Below are 19,260 nucleotides of genomic sequence, written 5' to 3' on the forward strand. Positions count from 1 at the left end.
AGCGGTCATCGACCAATTATGTTCACGCAGATAGTTTGCCAGATATAACCGTATTTCACGACTATTTCCTTACCACGTGTGACATGATCGAGCGTCCTTCGTACCGATCATTGAAACTCCGAACCGGCTATGGTATAATCAAGGTCACGGATGATACGTGAACACAGCAGCCGACGCGGCCGTTTTGTATTTTCCTGCTAGTATTTCGATCTCAAATCACGGCGAGCCGATGAAAGGCAGCACTACCGTTTCAGAATCGTTCAGTGTCGCGAGCAGAAAGCTCGCATTATCCTTCCCCGGGCAGTCCTCCGCGTCGGTCGCGACGAATATGCGATGAGAGGCCTCCGGCTCCTCTTTATTTTGCAACTCTGTACCCTGCTGGGGGCTCAACGAACGGATTTGGACAACCCGCTCTTCTTGCAGCTTTATAGTCAATTTCGCAGCTTCTTCTTCCGTGCTTTCGGTATGTGGGCAGGACCGATTTTCACGAATTTGTACAGTTTTGTACAACCGCGCGGAAATGATGGTGTCTGTGTGTGCGGTGTGTGTGCTTAAATTGTTGAAATTTCGATATCGAAAAACTGTCAATATTTAAATTGTGGCAATTTCGTACAAACAAATGGTACAATAGGGTAAGCGACCCCAGAGATGTATAACGTATGCATTGTCTGATTTTAATGGCAAAACTTTAATGTCTCTTTTTTAATATTCATTGTGCTTTAAAAATAATATAATTAATATAGACACAGTAATTGATATCCCCACAGTAGTTGGGTCTCTTACCCTACTTTCGCAGATCAGTGTTCATTTTCCTCTAACAAGGAGAGGCCACGACCTTCGGGTCACCGATTCGGTTGAAACTTTGCACACTTATAGATCTCATTCTCCTGATCACGAATATATACCATTATAGGGGCAAATACCCAATAGTTTTCGAGATATTGACAATTAAAGTTTCATTATTTCCTATGTAATACCGTATTTTTTCTAGCCTATAACAAGAGTCGGTGTGCCGCGACTGTCAAGTTTTCAGCCGGATGACCAGGGTTCAAATATCCTGTCGTCTAACGTATTTTTTTTAAATTTCATCATGTTTTATCATTGCATATTTATATTATCAATTTCAATCGATTAAATTTTACGCATAAAATTACATTTTGAATTACAAATAATATGTATTTATTTACTAACAACAGGATTATTTACTATTATTATACAGGGTGAGTCACCAAACGTTAGCACCTCAAATATCTTTGTTGTTTCTAAAGATACGTAAAATATGGTAAGGACAAAGTTGAATGGTACAATGGGGCTGACACGATCCAAAATAAAAATTTTGTTTTTATGTCATTTTTTTGGAGATATCAAGGTCACCTTGACTTTTTTAAATGGAACCACCCTTTTTTAAACACCTACAATGATAGTCCCTTTCATTAGGAATTCAGTGACTATAATTAGCCCAAGGTCATTCAAGGTCAAGGACAGAAAAAACGTATAAAACTAAAATATGGAAGCAGAATACCTGTATTTTATAAATGTTCGAAATGATGGCCGTCTGCGTCGATACATTATTGTAAACGAGCTCTGAAGGAATGTTAAACTCTGATAAGTGTATCCGACGTGATATTCGTACATGCTGTGATGATACGCTCACGCATATCTTCAACTGTTGTTGGAGCATCCGTGTACACGGTCTCTTTTAGCAGACCCCGTAAAAAGAAATCCAGTCGATTTAAATCAGGCGAACGTGCTGGCCATGAAACTGTTCCGCCTCGTACAATCCATCGGTTTGGATATCGAGAATCCAACGTTTCTCTTGCTACTCGTGCATAATGAGCAGGACAACCGTCATGTTGGTACCACATATCGTAGCGATTTTGTAAAGGGACATCTTCTTACAGGTTCGAAACAACCTGTACGTATTAGTGAAAGTATGTCTAGAAGGAGTGTTTCGCTCGGGGTACCTTTCTTCATAAAGTAGTCGGGCCTGCACTGCATTTTTTCTACATTCACAGTAAATCGTGATCATATCACACTTTTCAGTCGTCGAATATAACATAGCGGAATCGCGTTTGGAAACATACTGATAGTAAATAAGAATGCTGAATAACATTGAAGGACCTTAGTATGTTTACTTTAACTACGACCATAGTATGTTTACTATTTCCTACAAGTCTCAACCGTGATAAACGTATTCTGCTTCCATATTTTAGTTTTATACGTTTTTTCTATCCTTGACCTTGAATGACCTTGGACTAATTATAGTCACTGAATTCCTAATGAAAGGGACTATCGTTGTAGGTGTTTAAAAAAGGGCGGTTCCATTTAAAAAAGTCAAGGTGACCTTGATATCTCCAAAAAAATGACATAAAAACAAAATTTTTTTCTGCATCGTGTCAGCCCCATTGTACCATTCAACCTTGTCCTTACCATATTTTACGTATCTTTAGAAACAACAAAGATATTTGAGGTGCTAACGTTTGGTGACTCACCCTGTATATTAAATGATAATTAATAGTAATTAAATAGTAATAGTAATTTATATATTAAATATATATATATAAAATTTTAAGAAGTCTTTATAAATATCTTGTGTTAACTTTCCGGATTTCGAACAAGTTACTATTACGTTTGTGTGATGTGACATAAGTTCATCTACCTTTTTTTGAACAAGTGCGATCTTTTCTCCCTTATATGTTATTGTCCTTTCGAACGTTGATTGATACTGACATTCTGTCTGATCCGTGTTGACTATATAATTTAAATGGAATTGCGAGGTGATATATTTTACTGCTTTCTGATAATTTTCGGCGGCCTGCTATATTTTATCAAAATGAAACCGGTACTCATCATTATATGCATTGAAGAAAAAGAATTTAAAACTAATCATTAGATGAAAATTCAAACTTTATCACTGCGAGCGCGAATGGTAAGTAATGTGACCCGCCGTTTTCAAACTACGTCGCGTTCTCAAGAGTTCCCTCGATCTCAAGAGCGTTTCCGATGTCACTGTTTATTGACAGTTTATATTGGGGATGATAATACAACCAACGAAGTTCCGAACTGCATTTTCGATTGAAATTAATAATATAAATGTGTAATGATAAAACATAATGAAATTTAAAAAAATGCGTTAGTCGACAGGATTTGAACCCTGGTCGTCCGGCTGAAAACTTTGAATTTTGAATTTAAAGTCTCTTTATTTACATAACAGTAGCTTACAAAGTATACATAACAACAGCAGTCTTATATATGTTTGTACTTTAACATCTGTTCTTGTAGTCACTATCACAATGATTTACCTACTTACTATGTCTATTTGTACGTCTAATTACATTATATAGTAGATATGTAATATATTTCTAACTGACTATTCATACTACGTTTGTACATTATTGCAGTTGCGGTTTTATTTCATGTTTTGAGTTTTTTGTAGGAAAAAGAAAAGAAGAAAAACCTACTTATTTTAAGTTCAGACAGCCTCTGATCCTGTTTGTTTGTTTATTGCTTCTATATAACATTAATATATCTAGATATTTTCTAATTCTGTATTATATACATTTAAATATTAAATATTTTTCTTAACTCTATATTATATACGTCTAATTATTTTCTAAGTCTTCTATCTCTATATCATAAAATGGGAATTTGTACTTTATTTGTTGGTCCTTTATTGCACTTAAATGCTCCTGCATCCGATTATTTAATAAAGGGTTATTCTTGAACTGTGTATTATAAAATGTTTTCGCTAGGTAATCTATATAGTCTCCTAAATATTCAATCTCTGCTTCTGAGTGACTCTTGTTATAGGCTAGAAAAAATACGGTATTACATAGGAAATAATTAAACTTTAATCGTCAATATCTCGAAAACTATTGGGTATCTGTCCATATAATGGTATATATTCGTGAACAGGAGAACGAGATCTATGAGTGTGCAAAGTTTCAACGGAATCGGTGACCCGAAAGTCGTGGCCTCTCTTGTAAGATATTTTTCAATAATATAGCAGGTGGGAAACTGAAAACGCATTTTCACCAAAAATGCTGCACATTCGAACGTCTCCAAAAACTTTCAAAAATTTGTCTCGTAAATAAAACTGTCAGAAATTTGAAGATTGAAGCCTTCTCTTTACAACGACCCTTTCAAAATTGTTGTACGATTTTTGTTCCGCTGTTTTATGCAACTGAAATGAGGAGCAAGTTCAGTCGTGCAAAGCCCTCATGGTGTAACAAGTTTAACTTATACTACTGCAAAGTTAGTGTCACATCTCTCACTCAAAGCTCGATAAAACGACGAAAAAAATTGTACCTGAATTGTTAAGGTGTCGTTGTGAAAAGGAAGCTTCAATCTTTAAATATATGGGGGTTTCAGTCATGAAACACATTTTTCGAAGATTTTACAGACATTTGAATGTACAGCATCTTCGAGAAACAAGACGTATGCAGTATCTCTTAAAATAAGTTCACATTTCGTGTAAGACTTAGAAAATTCAGTAAAAATGGGTGAATAAAATTAATTCCGTAATAAACAGTTTATGTAAAAAATGAATCGATAACATACTTAACCCTCTAGAATTTTATAGGACAATTAACTAACTGTAAATATTTTATATGAAAAGTAAGTGAACGATTTATTCATATGAAAGTGTAATGTGTATGATGCTATTTTGAGCAAAATTTTGAACCAACAGTAAAAGTGAGCGAATGGAATTAATTTCGCTATATAGTTTGTGTAAAAAATTAATCTATAAAACACTTAACCCCCATGCACTGTTCAGAATCTTATGGGAGAATTGTCCCACTATTAATCAGTGCTGGGTAAAACAGTATTGGAAATAAAAAATACAAATATTATCATAGATTATTTCTTAAAATGTCGTTATATTGATCAATTTGAAATAATCATTTACTTTTCAATTAATGAAAATACTATTTGAAATATTTATTTTATGATTTTACAGATGTATATTACAATTATGTATTTTTCTCCGTGAAAATATTCATTTACAGCAGGTATTTCTGTCATTATTTGTGTAATAATATTTTTGTATATTTCGTACATAAACATTACGAAATCCTCTTTAAGAGAGCTGTCTTTTTTTCTTAATATTTATAAGTGTGTTTGTATATATAGAAATATTAACATATATTAGTTGAAATAATTATTCCTCCTATGTACCCCCAAAAGTATCATTTCAATTGATACTTTCAATTTTTACACAATAAATAGAGATTTTTAAATATTCTTGTATGCTAAGGCTGAGAAATACGTATAATTGATTTTCAGCATAATACGCGGCTGTCTTACATGAAAAGTAACTAAACTTAGCAAAATTTTAAACTAACCCTAAAGTGCACAAATTAGATTAATTTGGTTATATAATTAGTGTAAGAAATACAGTGCTGTGAATGATTATAAACTCAATCTTCCTTTTTCGATTTTTCAGGATAGTAAAAGGGCAATTAACAATTAAGGGATTTTGCTTTATTTTTGGGTTACTTCTGTCAACCTACTAGGATCACTATCCACTAATTTATTTAAAGTTCTGCTTGAAATACCCGACCGAGCAGATTTTTATTCCTTGATTAAGTTCAAGGATATTTTCGATAGGTGGATTCTCTTGATCATAAACTTTTTGCACTAGAATTCCGCGCAGGTTCTGAATCGAGTTCAGATCACGGTTTGATTCCAGTCATGGTAATAATTATATTCCAAAGTCTTGAAACCACTTCTTTAGCAGCTGAGTGGATCGAAACACTGTCTCGATGGAAAACTGTCTTTCTGTTTTCTATTGCTGTTAGGAAAGGCAACGATTCATCAAGAAATACTCTATAGCTCTCAATTTACCTTTCACGAAAACAATTTTACTGGCTACTCGCACTTTGAAGTTTCAGCGACATGATCCGTTCTTCTTTCCTGAGATCAAGAAAATAATAATAAAAATAGAAATGTCTGTAGAATGCATTCCCGTGTAGTAAATTCCTGTTAGATAAAGGATTTTTCACATAAATACAAAAATAAAGCGTATATCTTTCAAACTTTAACAAGCATTTACAACTATTACGAAGTACATAAAAATATAATTGGTTATATGGATATGTAGAGGAAAGTCTCCTCTATCTTTTAACTTCAACCTGAACTTTCTCGCATGTTTAGTTTTTGCGTAACACGTCATTTTTTATCAAAATCATACATTTTTACAAAAACCAATGATTTTCGAAAATGTTGCGTGATAGAGAAATTCTGCTTTCAGATTTGGTTTTAGAATGACAAAGTCTATACGGATCACGCAACAGGTATTCCAGAACACGAAAAAAGTTTTATTTTGTTGGACACTGTTATTTAAAAGGTTATTTGTCTTCTATTTGGACTTCTGTACATTATGCCCCCACTATTAGGCAATACAGAAATCATTTTTTTTTTTGGAAATCGAAAATTTATAGAATGGATTTTTTGCCATAAAAAATTTTTTGTTCACGTTCATAAATAAGAAAACAAAAAAATCAAAAGGGAATATACCTATAATAATTTACAAGTTTTTAGTTTTTAGCAGTACTAGTGTATGTAAATTTTTTGGTAATTAACTAACTATGATAGTTGTAGATCCGACATTGGATATTTGTTGGCAATTATCATAACTTCTTTGTTATAGGACCTACGTTGGGAATTTGTAGGCAAAAACACTAATTATATCCCAACTAACTTCCAACTGTTGAATATCGTTGGCCAACCATAAATGCTACTAGGGGATACATCAGAAATCATTTTGTAATATAGACATTATAATGCATTCAGAACTAACATTTTTGTCATTTATGTAATTCCTCACACCACCTTGGAATATCGCGATTAAAATATCTTCTAAATTAAGGTTTTTTTCAATGATCTATTGAGTCAGCTGATTTCTATGCACTAGCACGCATACTTGGTGAATAAAAAACGTTTTATTTCCTCAAGAACCAAGTTTAGAATAAAAATCTTATTTCAAATTTTTTAATTCTTCAGGTGAAATCAACGTCGATTCCTTTCAACCCAACCTGTATATTTTGGTAAATTAGATTAGTTTCGTAGGATTTTTTAGGGACAATCCTGAACCAATGAAATTATGTGATGGGGTAATATCGGCACATGGGAACTGTTTTTGACCATGAAGAACCGGTTGACCCGACGTTTAAACTCCGATAGCTCACAAATTAGGTAGTAAGGCTCAGACGAACAATAATTGGTCTTGGTCAAGTGTAGTTATAGTTCCTTCAGGCTATGAAGTTTCATTCATATGGCCTCCGCGCTATAAACTCGGGGTATTCGTGCGTTTACAACATCGGCGGATCGATCATTTTGGGGCCCTGGGCTAACACTGTTTGGGGGCCCGTCCAATTAATGCAAATTAACTTAAGTGCCAAAACTTTTGTATAATTCATTTTTCTCAAGTTTTTAATTTAAATTGTTTTTATTTTTATTTTCTGACGGCGAAGGAGGCCATTTGACTGAACGGAGCCCAGGGCTGCAGCCCATTAAGCCCACGCCTAGATCCGCCGCTGGTACACAGTGTTATTAAAAGATGCAATACCGGCCGAATATTTTTGTGCAAACACTTTTTAATATTAAACTTCAATATGTGATACAATTTTGGTTATATTAATTAATTAACGTACGCAAAAGGGAATAATATATACACAATAGCGAACACTACAAGTTTAGAAATTATTACATGTACGTGTGGCTTTTAGAAAAATACGCAAGCTATAAAACGATTATTTGATCAATGTAAGATGTATCAACTTGCTCGATCGCTGGTGTCAAAATATGACTGTCTGAAATACCCGTTGTATTAAATATTTACTACGTCTGAAATTTCGAAAAATATTTCAATTATAAGTTCACTAGGCCTATGCAAACATATGTAAATTCGTGCCACCAACTCATTCAAAGAAATCAAGTTGTTTGTCATCAGTTTCATGCATAGGAAAGACGTTTGCGCGGTTCCATGGCCTTTTGTAAGAATTAGATTCGGCGTGCAAATAAATTGGATGCCTTTCTTTTACTGATACTTAGCTTTTATTCATAAAGGAAATATTCAAGATTATGTTTGGAAGTATTGACCATCATTTTGCAGAATTTTTTCTATCTAGTTGGTAGATTAGATGCTTTGCCGGTAGAATGGCGGCGGTTTCTTTGCCATGAAGTCATTGATACATTTTTTTACCTCTTCAATGGAATTGTAATGTTTCCCAAATAAATTGTGTTGAGGGACTTGAACTAATGATAGTCTGTTGGGTCATGTCTGGAGAATATGCCGCAAGCGGCGTGACTTCCTATCCTAACGCATAGAGCACCAACTTTTCTTTCGTCGCGTTCGCTGGTGTCTCGTGTCTTCGTTGCCCCACTGTACGTACCTTCGTAGCTACTCGCGACAGGTGAAACGCGTCCTTCATCCATAGTAACGGCGCTTACTGGAAGGAGACAGTGGGCGCTATGGTAGGGACGGCTTTGCCTTGTTAGTTGAGGCCAGCGTCGCCAGATTAAGACTTGTTCCCCCACTCTAATTTCCCCTTCTACCGCGCTATTGCCCACGTTTCTGTCGCGGCCTGGTCACGTGACGTGTTTTGTCTCTGTTGAGCATATTCCGGTACTGGCAGGGAGAGCGTAACTTTTTCCCCTCCATTCGTGCTCCCAACACTGGCATAGAGAGTGTCTCTCGTTCTTGTGCAAAATGTGACAGAATTGTCGTTTTGCAGGATTACCAGCCTACTCTCTTGGCCGGAGAAGTGTCGCCAGATGAGGGGAGGGAGCACGAATTGAGGGGAAAAAGTTACCCTTTCTCTGCCAATACCGGAGTATGCATGACATAGATGAAACGCGTCACGCGACCGGGCCGCGACGGAAGCGTGGGAAATAGCGCAGGAGAAGGGGAAGTTAGAGTGGGACCATAAGTCTTGATCTTGCGACACTGGACCGGAGAAATGTCGTTTTCTCTCCCATTCATCGTATACATTCATTAATTGCTCCTGGTAGTAATCTACACTAATTGTTTGGTCAGGCGAAGCAACTCATAATGTACAACGCCCTTAAAATCCCACCAAAATGACAGCAAAACTTTTTTGCTGGGGACGTGGAAGGGTCTCCGGGGCTAGCCCATGATTTTCTTCGTTTTGAATTATAACAATATTAAGTGGTCATTCTGGTTAAATTTTAAATGGATTTTCTGAATGCATTATTTATTTATAATACATACGAAGATATTGTGTCCTAAGACATGTATCTTATCCAAATCATATTGCGTGACAAAATATTTCGAGAACTAGTGAGAAAGGCTTAAATAACATAATAATATGTAGCTGTATATTGATATTTTCTACCACAAAAATTGGGACCTCTATCATAAAAAGTGAGATATATCGGCGGATGAAATAGTGTATAACTAGATCTTTAACCCTAAACGTATCCCACAATGCTGAGCATTGCTATTATGCTTCATATAGCAATATTAAAATCAAACCATGCTTTTCTTCGAAAGAAAAAGAAAAAATATGAAATAAAAGAATGTTGTTCGGAACGTAACAATATAAGCATTATACACATACTTATAAGAAGAAGATAGTCTTTTCTGTGCATTACTTTTTTTCGAAATAATTAATTATTATTGTTATGATTTTCATACCATTTATTCACATCATATTGTTAAATAACGCTAATATACAATAATCTTGCCGTTCCACTTATTCTATAGATACTTTTTCGATAAACGTTCAAATAAATATTTTTTTCCACGAAATTTTCATTGTACAGATTCTGTTTGAAGACGTCCCTAAGGATAACGCTTTTTTCCATAAAAATTCCACAAGCACACATATTTTGTTAAACGATACAGATAAGTTCAAATAATTTTATTATACAATACGTAAAGACTAATGTAACAATTTTATTATGGTATATGTAAAGATTAATTTCATCATTTTATTGTATATAAGTATACACAAATTAAGGAAGTGTTTATTTGTTGTGCTATCCCTCTTCATTGATCATATTGGTATAACCACTAAAACCAATCCATGTGACCAATATGAATATTTGTATTTGATATTAATTAAAATTCTTACGGCCATCACTTCTGCAATACGAATCGAAAAATTTATTTAACCGAGAATAATAATGTCTTACTTTTACTATGTTTGAAGAACGGTCATATTTATAATTAATACAATTATTTATTGCATGACAGTTAACAGAATTGAAACCAGAAGAATTGATGATGAATCTTCCGTGAATAACCTCCAAGATGAAATTCCCCCGGATGTTCCTTTCCCGTGCAACGTAACAGGTAATTACTTCACCAATATTACATATAATTTACATAATTCTTCTTGCAGGAACAACTTTGCTTTTTAATAAATATCGAAATTAACATACAAAAGCGTACATGATTGAAGGAGAATTTCGTCAAAGAACTGTTTAAAGATCTGTGGTAATTGGAACGTGTACAACGGCGTAGCATATGATACTCCTTGTATTACAAAGTTTTTAATTTTTTCTAAACCCAAATGAAAAAAAGTTATGTTCCGATATTTACTGAATTCGTCTTGAAATCCTCTAACAGATAGGCGTAAAAAATTATATGTTTATTTGAAAAAAATTCAAGGTGACCTTGAAAAAATATAAAAAGAAAGAGTTGACACATAATTTTCTATAATCACATTAAAGTTCTCTTCAAACCATGCAAAAGCTAATAAAAACATTTTCGATCGGATTGCTAATAACAGAGTAATCTCTACTGATCACGATTCATGATTCACCCTGTATAACTTAGATGTATAAATTTCACGTTCCGCGATCTTTTGTTACAAAGTTAAATTTGCACCCTGTGTACATTCATCTCAACGAAAATAGTTTTACAAAATACATTTCCATTTTTGTGGATGCAAAAATGAGATTCACTCTACAAGAATGGAATATTTTTTAATCCAACTTAGGAGTGAATTAACCTCGTCCGGGTTTTGTAGACTCATGAAAGCGGTTTACAGAATAACATGTAGTTTACATTAATTATATCTGATGACTAGGTGTGATTATAGGTTGGTCAATTCAACTGTATAAAATCGCATTAACTCTTTGTAAATTAATTTCGGTGTAGTACTATAATAGAGTGACTTTGTTACTGAGTGACTTTGTTTTAAAAAAATGAATTGAATGGGATATAACATACATAAGTAACATGAAACGTCATAAAATCTTGATAAAGGACTTAACAAAGTCTCAAGGTAATCGTGTGTATTGGCTCCCCAGAAGTACTCAATAATCATATCAAAAATTGCAATTAGGTGTCCATCACAGAGAAATGTTTTTAGTTTTCATTGTATGAGAAACTTTCTGGAAAAATGAATTAAATAGCTAAATATTATACTGATGGTACGTCAACAAATATTACTGTTATTAATATTACTGATTTATTATTAAATATGTTAACCATGGTCGGTTTAAAAATAGTTTACCGTTACGTTTTATTTATTTTTTTTATTGAAATTCTCAAATTCTTACCCAAAACGTAAGTATGTATCCAATACGGAACACTATTACCTATTATGTGATTCATAGTTACATCAATTCTGCGTGATTGAAAAAACGGTTGTATCATAAAAACAATAGACTGTACATACTATAATAAATAATAATAAATTAAATCACCAGTACGCATTTCGAAGCTTTTCCCTACATTGACAAAAGGGTATCGAACATTATGGAAATTATTTTAACCCTATGCACTCGAATGTCAACTTTGAGGCTTTATTAAAAAATGACGATGTATTTGATGAATTTTTATAAATTTCAATATAATGTGATTAAATATGCTCAGGTCAAGGATGAAATTTCTATATTAGATGAAACTTTTAATTTCCGGGTGAAATTAACATTTAATTCGTGTACAAATGATTAAATCAAAATCTGCAATTCTAATGGAGTAATGTTTTAAAAATGAACGCCTTAAAACTGCGAGAATCTGGAGAGTGATTCAATATGCAGTACTATACAGGGTGTCTCACCTAACTCAAAACAAACAAGTTGGAGAAAACAATAGTTGGTTCAGAGGGGCAAATATTATGATAGGCAAAAAATTTTGTTCAAGGTTATATTTTTTGAGATTTCAAGGTCATGAAAGTTTTTTTAAGTGGAATGATATGTTTTTATTATCGCTATATGATAGCCGAGGTCAAGACGAATCCAACGACCTGTAATATTATGACCTTAGATGGTCGAGTTAGGTGAGACACCATGTATGTATATTGATTCTGTGACTCTGTTGTAGTTGAGAAGAATGCAATGTTTTTCAAGAAAGTGTTCTCGAGATTTCTTTAGAAGGAGAGTAGACTATTATTAGCAGCAATTAGATAACGAGTTGAGAGAACGACCTTGCTGAAAGAACGTGCGTATGTGTAGCAATTGTGTTTTTACGTTCATAAATATGCATGTTTTACGCACTACAAAGTAAAAAATAAGATAAAAATAAATGTGATATACGCAAGCAGCGGCAGCAAATACATATTTTTTCATCTGGATGCTAAGCATGTCAATTATTGTGTTGAACTCGCGGCAAATTAGGTCGCAAGAGTTGCACCTACTAACATAAATGTCTTCCCACAATTTAGTATATTATAGCATCAGCTAAATTAAAGAATGTTTACAAACATAAGCTCGCATGTACCGTAAAGAGCAATGATAGAGTCAATGATATTTTCATCTAGATTTGAAATTTGGAAACTAGGTTAACGGAAGTTACTTTTTTTATAGATCATTAAACTGACCCCTCAACTGTTAAATATTGATAAGGATATGCGGTGAGATTTGAAACAAAATTGTCATAATGCGTAACATTAATCGGTTTCACATTTTTTATTTTACAATGATCAAAATTACTAAAATGCTTCCAATTAGAAATTACTAAATAAACTTCTTCATTCAAGCATATAATGCTATAGAAATGATGAGAAATTTAAATAAATTCAATTTTGTAATTTTTATAAGACGATGTATAGTCATATTTTGTGCTCGATAGTGTTAGCAAAGAGGAAATGAGAGAGCTCACGCTCGGGGTTTTAGTGTCCTCACTTTTTCTGCATCCTCTTTTTATCCTGGAACAGAACCTGCATCATTTTTTAGCCTGTATTAGAACCTGCATCATCTTTTAGGTTGGATCAGAGCCTACATACAAGAGCCTCTTTTAACATAGAAGTAGCATCCACTCTGGCATGATTAGGAATCCGCTGTTAATGATGCAGGTAAGATGATGCAGGTTCGGGTCCAGGTTAAACATTAGACTAGGGGGCAGCACTATACCGGGGATACTAAAATCCCGGGCATGAGCACTGTCATTTCCTCTCTGTTATTTACATCAATAAATAGTGCGATTCATAAGCACAATTTTAATTATGCGTCCTATACGTACTACGTGAAACATATAACACATTTTTTAATATTAGGTAGCAGAGAAAACCCATGGCCGTTTGAAATACAAATTTTAAAAACCATGTGATTATTTTTTGAATAATTAAGTATAATTTATAATTAAAACGATCAATGTTGCTTCTGACTCGAAAACAAAACAAAGGACGATGGATGGGAAGTTTCACTACAATCTCCTTATAGTTCAGACCTGTTTCTTTGCAACTGTCACATGTATTTAGCTATGTAAAACATTATTGCAAATAGGCGTTTTAAAAATGATGTCGAGGTTAGAGCAGTAAATAGTTAATCTTTTGAAAGTAAAACTCACGTTTTTTCTTCTAACGCAATGTAAAAGTTTGAAAATTGCTGGGAAAAAGATAACATAGGAACAAGCAACGATCACAAGACACGATCTTCTTGTGCTTTCGAATTTTATTGGACTGCGGATTTTATGCATTTACGGCAAAAATGTCCAAAATAGTGAACACTTCACAGCAATTAATGAACACTATTCTGTTGTTTCCAAATTATTAAAGTTGTTAGGAGAGGAAATACATTTGTATTGGAACTCCGTCTCTCGGAATTGATACAGACAATTTTTATTTTGCATAAAGACCCGCAGTCTACTGATTATTAGGTTTTCTAACAAAAATGTATGATTATTAAAACTGTGGATTTTTATGTTCATACACATTTTTCTTATTGCATATGTTTTACATATTTTACATGCAGGACAAATACTCGTTGCTTATATTAGATACTTTGCATAATTTACTTTATTAGGCCTTGTTGTTAACAATTTATGAATCATCAAATATGATTCATAAGTCATAAATTATGAAATTTTCATACATCGTATCATCAAGTCTATTTAATGTAATTTGAATTTCATCACTAACTTCAATAAAACTCAACCTGCACCATTAATAAGTAGGCATGTGGGTCGGGTCGCAGAAAGTTGGGCGGGCTCAATTCGGGTGCGAAGTATATTAAAAATTACGTTATAAGTTATGAAAGAAGTACCGTTATTACCATTATTTATGTCATAAAAACGCAGAGTTGAATCTTGGGTATCGCGATAACTCGCTCACCTAAACTTGTTCGATTCGTTCCGAACCCACCCGACGAAGTCGAGTCACTCTCGTGCAGCCCGAAACTCTCGGGTACCCCGAAACGCTCGGGCCGCCCGATGTGTCATGAACTATCGCGCACCCGAATCGAGCCCGCCCAACTGTCTGCGACCCGACCCGACGATTCGGGCGCCCGAAAATCAGCCGGCCCGCACATCCCTAGCAATAAGAGATAGGACTCCGGAGATTCGCGATAAGGTAGGGTGACCACGTTACCGACAAAAATAGGCGAAAATCAGTTGTTTAATACGTAATTATGCAACATAATAGATGTTGTGTTAATACTGTATATGTCCCCGCTAGAGCGTTAGCCCCCTATGTTTTTCATAAGAACCCTAAATCTCTAGTTATTTAAGAAAATGTGTCACTTGAATTTCTACATTCTGCCGAATATTGCAAATTACGCCTAGAAAACGCAAAAGTAGGACCTGCGAGGGGGCTAGCGTACTAGATTTATCATTTATCTAACGCTTTTGACCACTGAAAAGCCCCATCTTTGCATTATCGAGAAATGATTCGCCGCCTCCCGAACCTTTGCAAAAACTCTCGAAACAACTATACATATGTTACATATGTTACATATTGTACAAACTATAATGAATAAAATGAAAATAAAATAAATAATAATTTGTAAATCTGCTTAAAGTAGGTACGTGTTTAATGCGTGTATGCATTCCACATAGTTTTTGTATATGGTTCGCATTTTTTCTACACATTTTTGACATATTTAATAATTTTCTCCTAATCAGTTTATAATTTTGCAATTTTTGCCACATATTTTTGTTACGTATGGAGAAGTTTTTTCCGCGTTTATTTCTATTAGATTTTTCTAATCTCTTTTCTGAGAACGAAAAACGTCCCAACCGACCCTTTTGTATATAGTATATAGAAGGGATGACTGTGCTCCGGCTGGACGCAGCTGGCACGAAGCATGATCCAGTAACAATTCCGTACGATTTCCTAATATGGAAACATTTCCTTCTGGAATCTGTCAAGATAGTCTCTGACAGGAATCATCCTGGCTAACCCTTCATTTAACTCTATAAACAGAGATCCAGCTGCAAACCTTCAACTCATTGGAAATGATAAATACGGGTATGCGACCCTAGATTAAAAACAGATGACTCCTCTCATTTTTAGGGTATATAAATCCGTTCATTTTCATCCTCTTTGGTCAGTAATTGTGCAGCGACGCGCAGAGCCAAGTCAAGCCGCGTTCGTAAGAGTCAGTTCCAGTGAGATCGGGCTAAAGTTCCCTTTCGTATCAATAGACCCTGATAGTCCGTTAATAGTTCTATGTCGATATTCAGTAACTGTTCTTAGACCCCGCATTGCCAGTACGTCAACACCGAGCATCTTGGGTAAAAGTACTTTTACTATACATTCAATCGCGATACAAACATTTGTAACACACATTGTAATCAGAATATATTCGTGTTATTTTGTAAATCGTGCAATCTGTAAATCCTTAATTATCGTCCACTATCCCAATCTAGTAATTAAACGTTCCCACACGTACAATCTTACCGCTCGGATTGTATCAATTAAATTATATTAGTTATGAGGCCTACTAACTATCCTAGCGGCTCCATGATTTCGCATCAGGATCGTCCGCGTACCTAACTAACAAATTGAAACCATATTCCTGGGGTAATAACCCTTTGCCGGCCTCTCGCGCTGCTCGCGGCTCCTCTCCTGGCTCATAACATTTTATAGCAAATTTACATATTTTGTCTTCGAATTTAATATAGAGTTATTTTCAGTTGCAAATAATTGTTCGAATTTTACTACTTCAATGTTTCTTTGCGAAATTTCTTGGACTTTTTGCCATCGTGTCTTCAACTTTATGCAGCACTTTATATGCTATTATTTTACAGCATCCGTTTGTAACATACACAGATCAAATTCCTAGAAAATTTCCAAGTTTCTGAATTCTAGAAAAGTGTAAACAGCCAGAAAAGTTTTTCCATGTTGCTACAGAAATGATAGCTTCTATGCTGCTAATTAATATGACTTTAAGTAGTTTGTGGATTTTTATACAAAATAAAACTATTCTCCATCAATCGCAGGGAACTGCAATTAAACAGTTTATTTTTTCCTCTTACCAAATTAACATGATCATACTTATATATTCTTCTGCTGCTTCTACTTTCTTGCGTTCTCTAAAATGCCAGTAGTAAATGAATTATGATGTTAGCAAACAAAAACGTTTATATCTCAGAAACGGTTGACCTTTCGACCTATGTTTACTAAGGCTTTTTTGATTCAGCACAGTGCGTTCTATATGCCTTATAAATATTGAATGGTTTTTTTTAACACCCTGTATAAGTTAAATAAATATACCACGTGTCATGAAATACTACGCGAGTGTACACTTACGTGTATACTAATAATAGGGATTCGCAATATTAAAATTAATATATTTCCCAAAGCAGTAGTTTTTCGACAATAGGTTAATACATTTTTATTCGGAATACCAACATGCATTGAATAGTGCATAAAAAATTATATGATTCCAGTAAAAAAAAATAAAGATGACCTTCATATGTCCTTGATGCATACACTTACAAACAAAATAGCGGCACTGGAATATATGCCCCTCGAAACAGAAAAAATTTCGTAAGAAACATTTTTTCCAATAACGAATAGTTCTGGAGATTTAGAAGATTTTGCATTAGAACGTGTGGTATTTAAATATGTGGCTCGAAAGTATATTGGGTGCTGAGTAAAAAAGTATTAAGGTATATAGTGTGAAAAAGTAATAGTTACTGAAATATTCTTCAGTAAATGTTCAGTGCATGTTCGGTCAAATTCATAGCTTGTTGTCACCAACATGTTCGTGACGCTTTTCCGATTAAAATGATACCCAACATGGGGCCCAGTTTGGATCGTATTTACTTGTTTTATTCACGATTTAGTGGAGACCTCGATTATTCGTATTGGTCGCTGAGCGTGAGTGTTCGAATAATGAAGACGCTACCGAATCGTGGATTACACAAGTAAACGTGATGCAAATTTTGTCGTGTTTCGACTCGTTTTAACCAGCAAAACGTCAGGAATGCATTAGTAAAAGATTCGCATAAAGATAATTAAAACTAAAAAAGCTTTGCCACCATACTTACACCAAAGATTAACTAAAGAGTATCTCCGTAATTATTACCTTTTCGCACCACATACCTTAATACTTTTTTACTTAGCATTCGATGCTCTTTTAAATCGCACATTCAAATATCGAACGTTATGAAACAAAAACAAAAGGTCGCCATCGAATTTCGATGACCAAATGCAATATAAAAAAATTAATTATTACATTTTATGTACCGGTTAACGTCTAACAATTTTTGTTTGAAACATTATTTGATGCAACAAATAGGTTATGAGTTAATTCAGGTGGTACAGTGAAATGACTCGCCTTGTATGCATATATGTAAATTCGTCTTGACCTACGCTTTCATAAGACATTAAAAAACATATAGAGGTCGATTTAGAAAACTGCTGATTACCTTCATTTCTCAAAAAATAATCTACATATAAAAAATTTACATAAGTTAGCGTGTTGTCAGTAAGATTTACTGTACGCAAGTTCTTCTTCTCCCATTTTTTGGAAATAGTTACTGTTTGCAAGAAAAGTGTTGGGCTAATTTACCGCAGACACCCTGTATACAATGTCAGACAACATTGTACGTGATAGATCCATTTATTTCTAATTAGTGCCTTTGTCAGTTAAAGGAGTAGTACAAACAATTTCAACTTACAAACAATATAATATAGATTTGCTTATACAAAATTATAAAACCCTATCGATGAAAATAGTCTCCTATACGATATAATTAACCAAAACTTTTAAAAAAGTTTATTACATTATTATTTAATACAGTAATCATGTTTTTCATTTTGGCTACGGAATACAGTAAATTTGAATTGTACAGTAAAATGTGTGTCATGGCTTCTACTCCTCTTCGCCTGCTCGGCAAGTCCACCATGTCCACTCCGATTTTTTCTTCGGCACGAGGCCCACGACCGCTGTACCGGTAGGTTACTCACCACTACTACGTATTCATGTATATATACATGTCGAAGGAAAAGCGGAGTGAACATGGTGGGGACTGATTCGCTCAACAGACGAGGAGGAGAAAGAGTCACATCTGTTTCGCGAGCCATCGTTGAGCAGGCCTGCTGTAAAGAGAAGTGCCGCAAATTTGACATTGACCGTGTTTGAGGTTAAATTTTTTTATTGAATCCTTTAGCACTCACTAGGCAGAACGAAAGTCTGAATGGAATCGTAGGTCGCGAATAGCCCGTTCGCTTGAAGAACGATCTCGTAGTTTTTATCGTAAAAAGCACCGGTCCGATGTGTAATACCGTGTACACCCATAAAAGTAGAAGCACGTGTAAGTCCATTCACACGTTTCTCTTTCCTTCAATGAACGCTATGTCGACGCCCCTCCATATCCACGATTAGTACATTCACTACCAGCGTCACACATGCTTAACGGTCACGAATTTCCATTATAAGTTAAGTAAATTTAATTAGTCATGCATGTCATTAATTGTAATTGTAACACACAGTAGAATGACCCTCTCAATGAATCTATTACACGTATCTACAGGGTCGTCGAAATAAATCCGGAATTTAATAGGAACTTAATAAGATGTAAAAGTATTAATGGTATAAAGTATAAAGAATAGAATT

General features: G+C 34.4%; 1 protein-coding gene across 4 annotated transcripts in view; it reads left to right on the forward strand.

Annotated features, from left to right (window-relative positions):
• The first annotated feature begins 202 nt into the window (after positions 1–202).
• Positions 203–19,260, forward strand: part of LOC143356192 (phospholipase B1, membrane-associated) — a 75,310-nt gene continuing 56,252 nt past the window's right edge. The window contains exons 1-2 of one of the 4 annotated variants that reach the window (XM_076791680.1): positions 203–463; positions 10,223–10,321. In XM_076791680.1, the coding sequence (XP_076647795.1) occupies positions 334–463; positions 10,223–10,321 (229 nt within the window). In that variant the 5' untranslated portion in view covers positions 203–333. The remainder of the gene's footprint in view (positions 464–10,222; positions 10,322–19,260) is intronic. The other 3 variants (XM_076791678.1, XM_076791676.1, XM_076791679.1) reach the window with 3 other exon arrangements.

Source organism: Halictus rubicundus, chromosome 8, assembly GCF_050948215.1.
Source record: "Halictus rubicundus isolate RS-2024b chromosome 8, iyHalRubi1_principal, whole genome shotgun sequence".
In the NCBI taxonomy this organism is placed as follows: domain Eukaryota; kingdom Metazoa; phylum Arthropoda; class Insecta; order Hymenoptera; family Halictidae; genus Halictus; species Halictus rubicundus.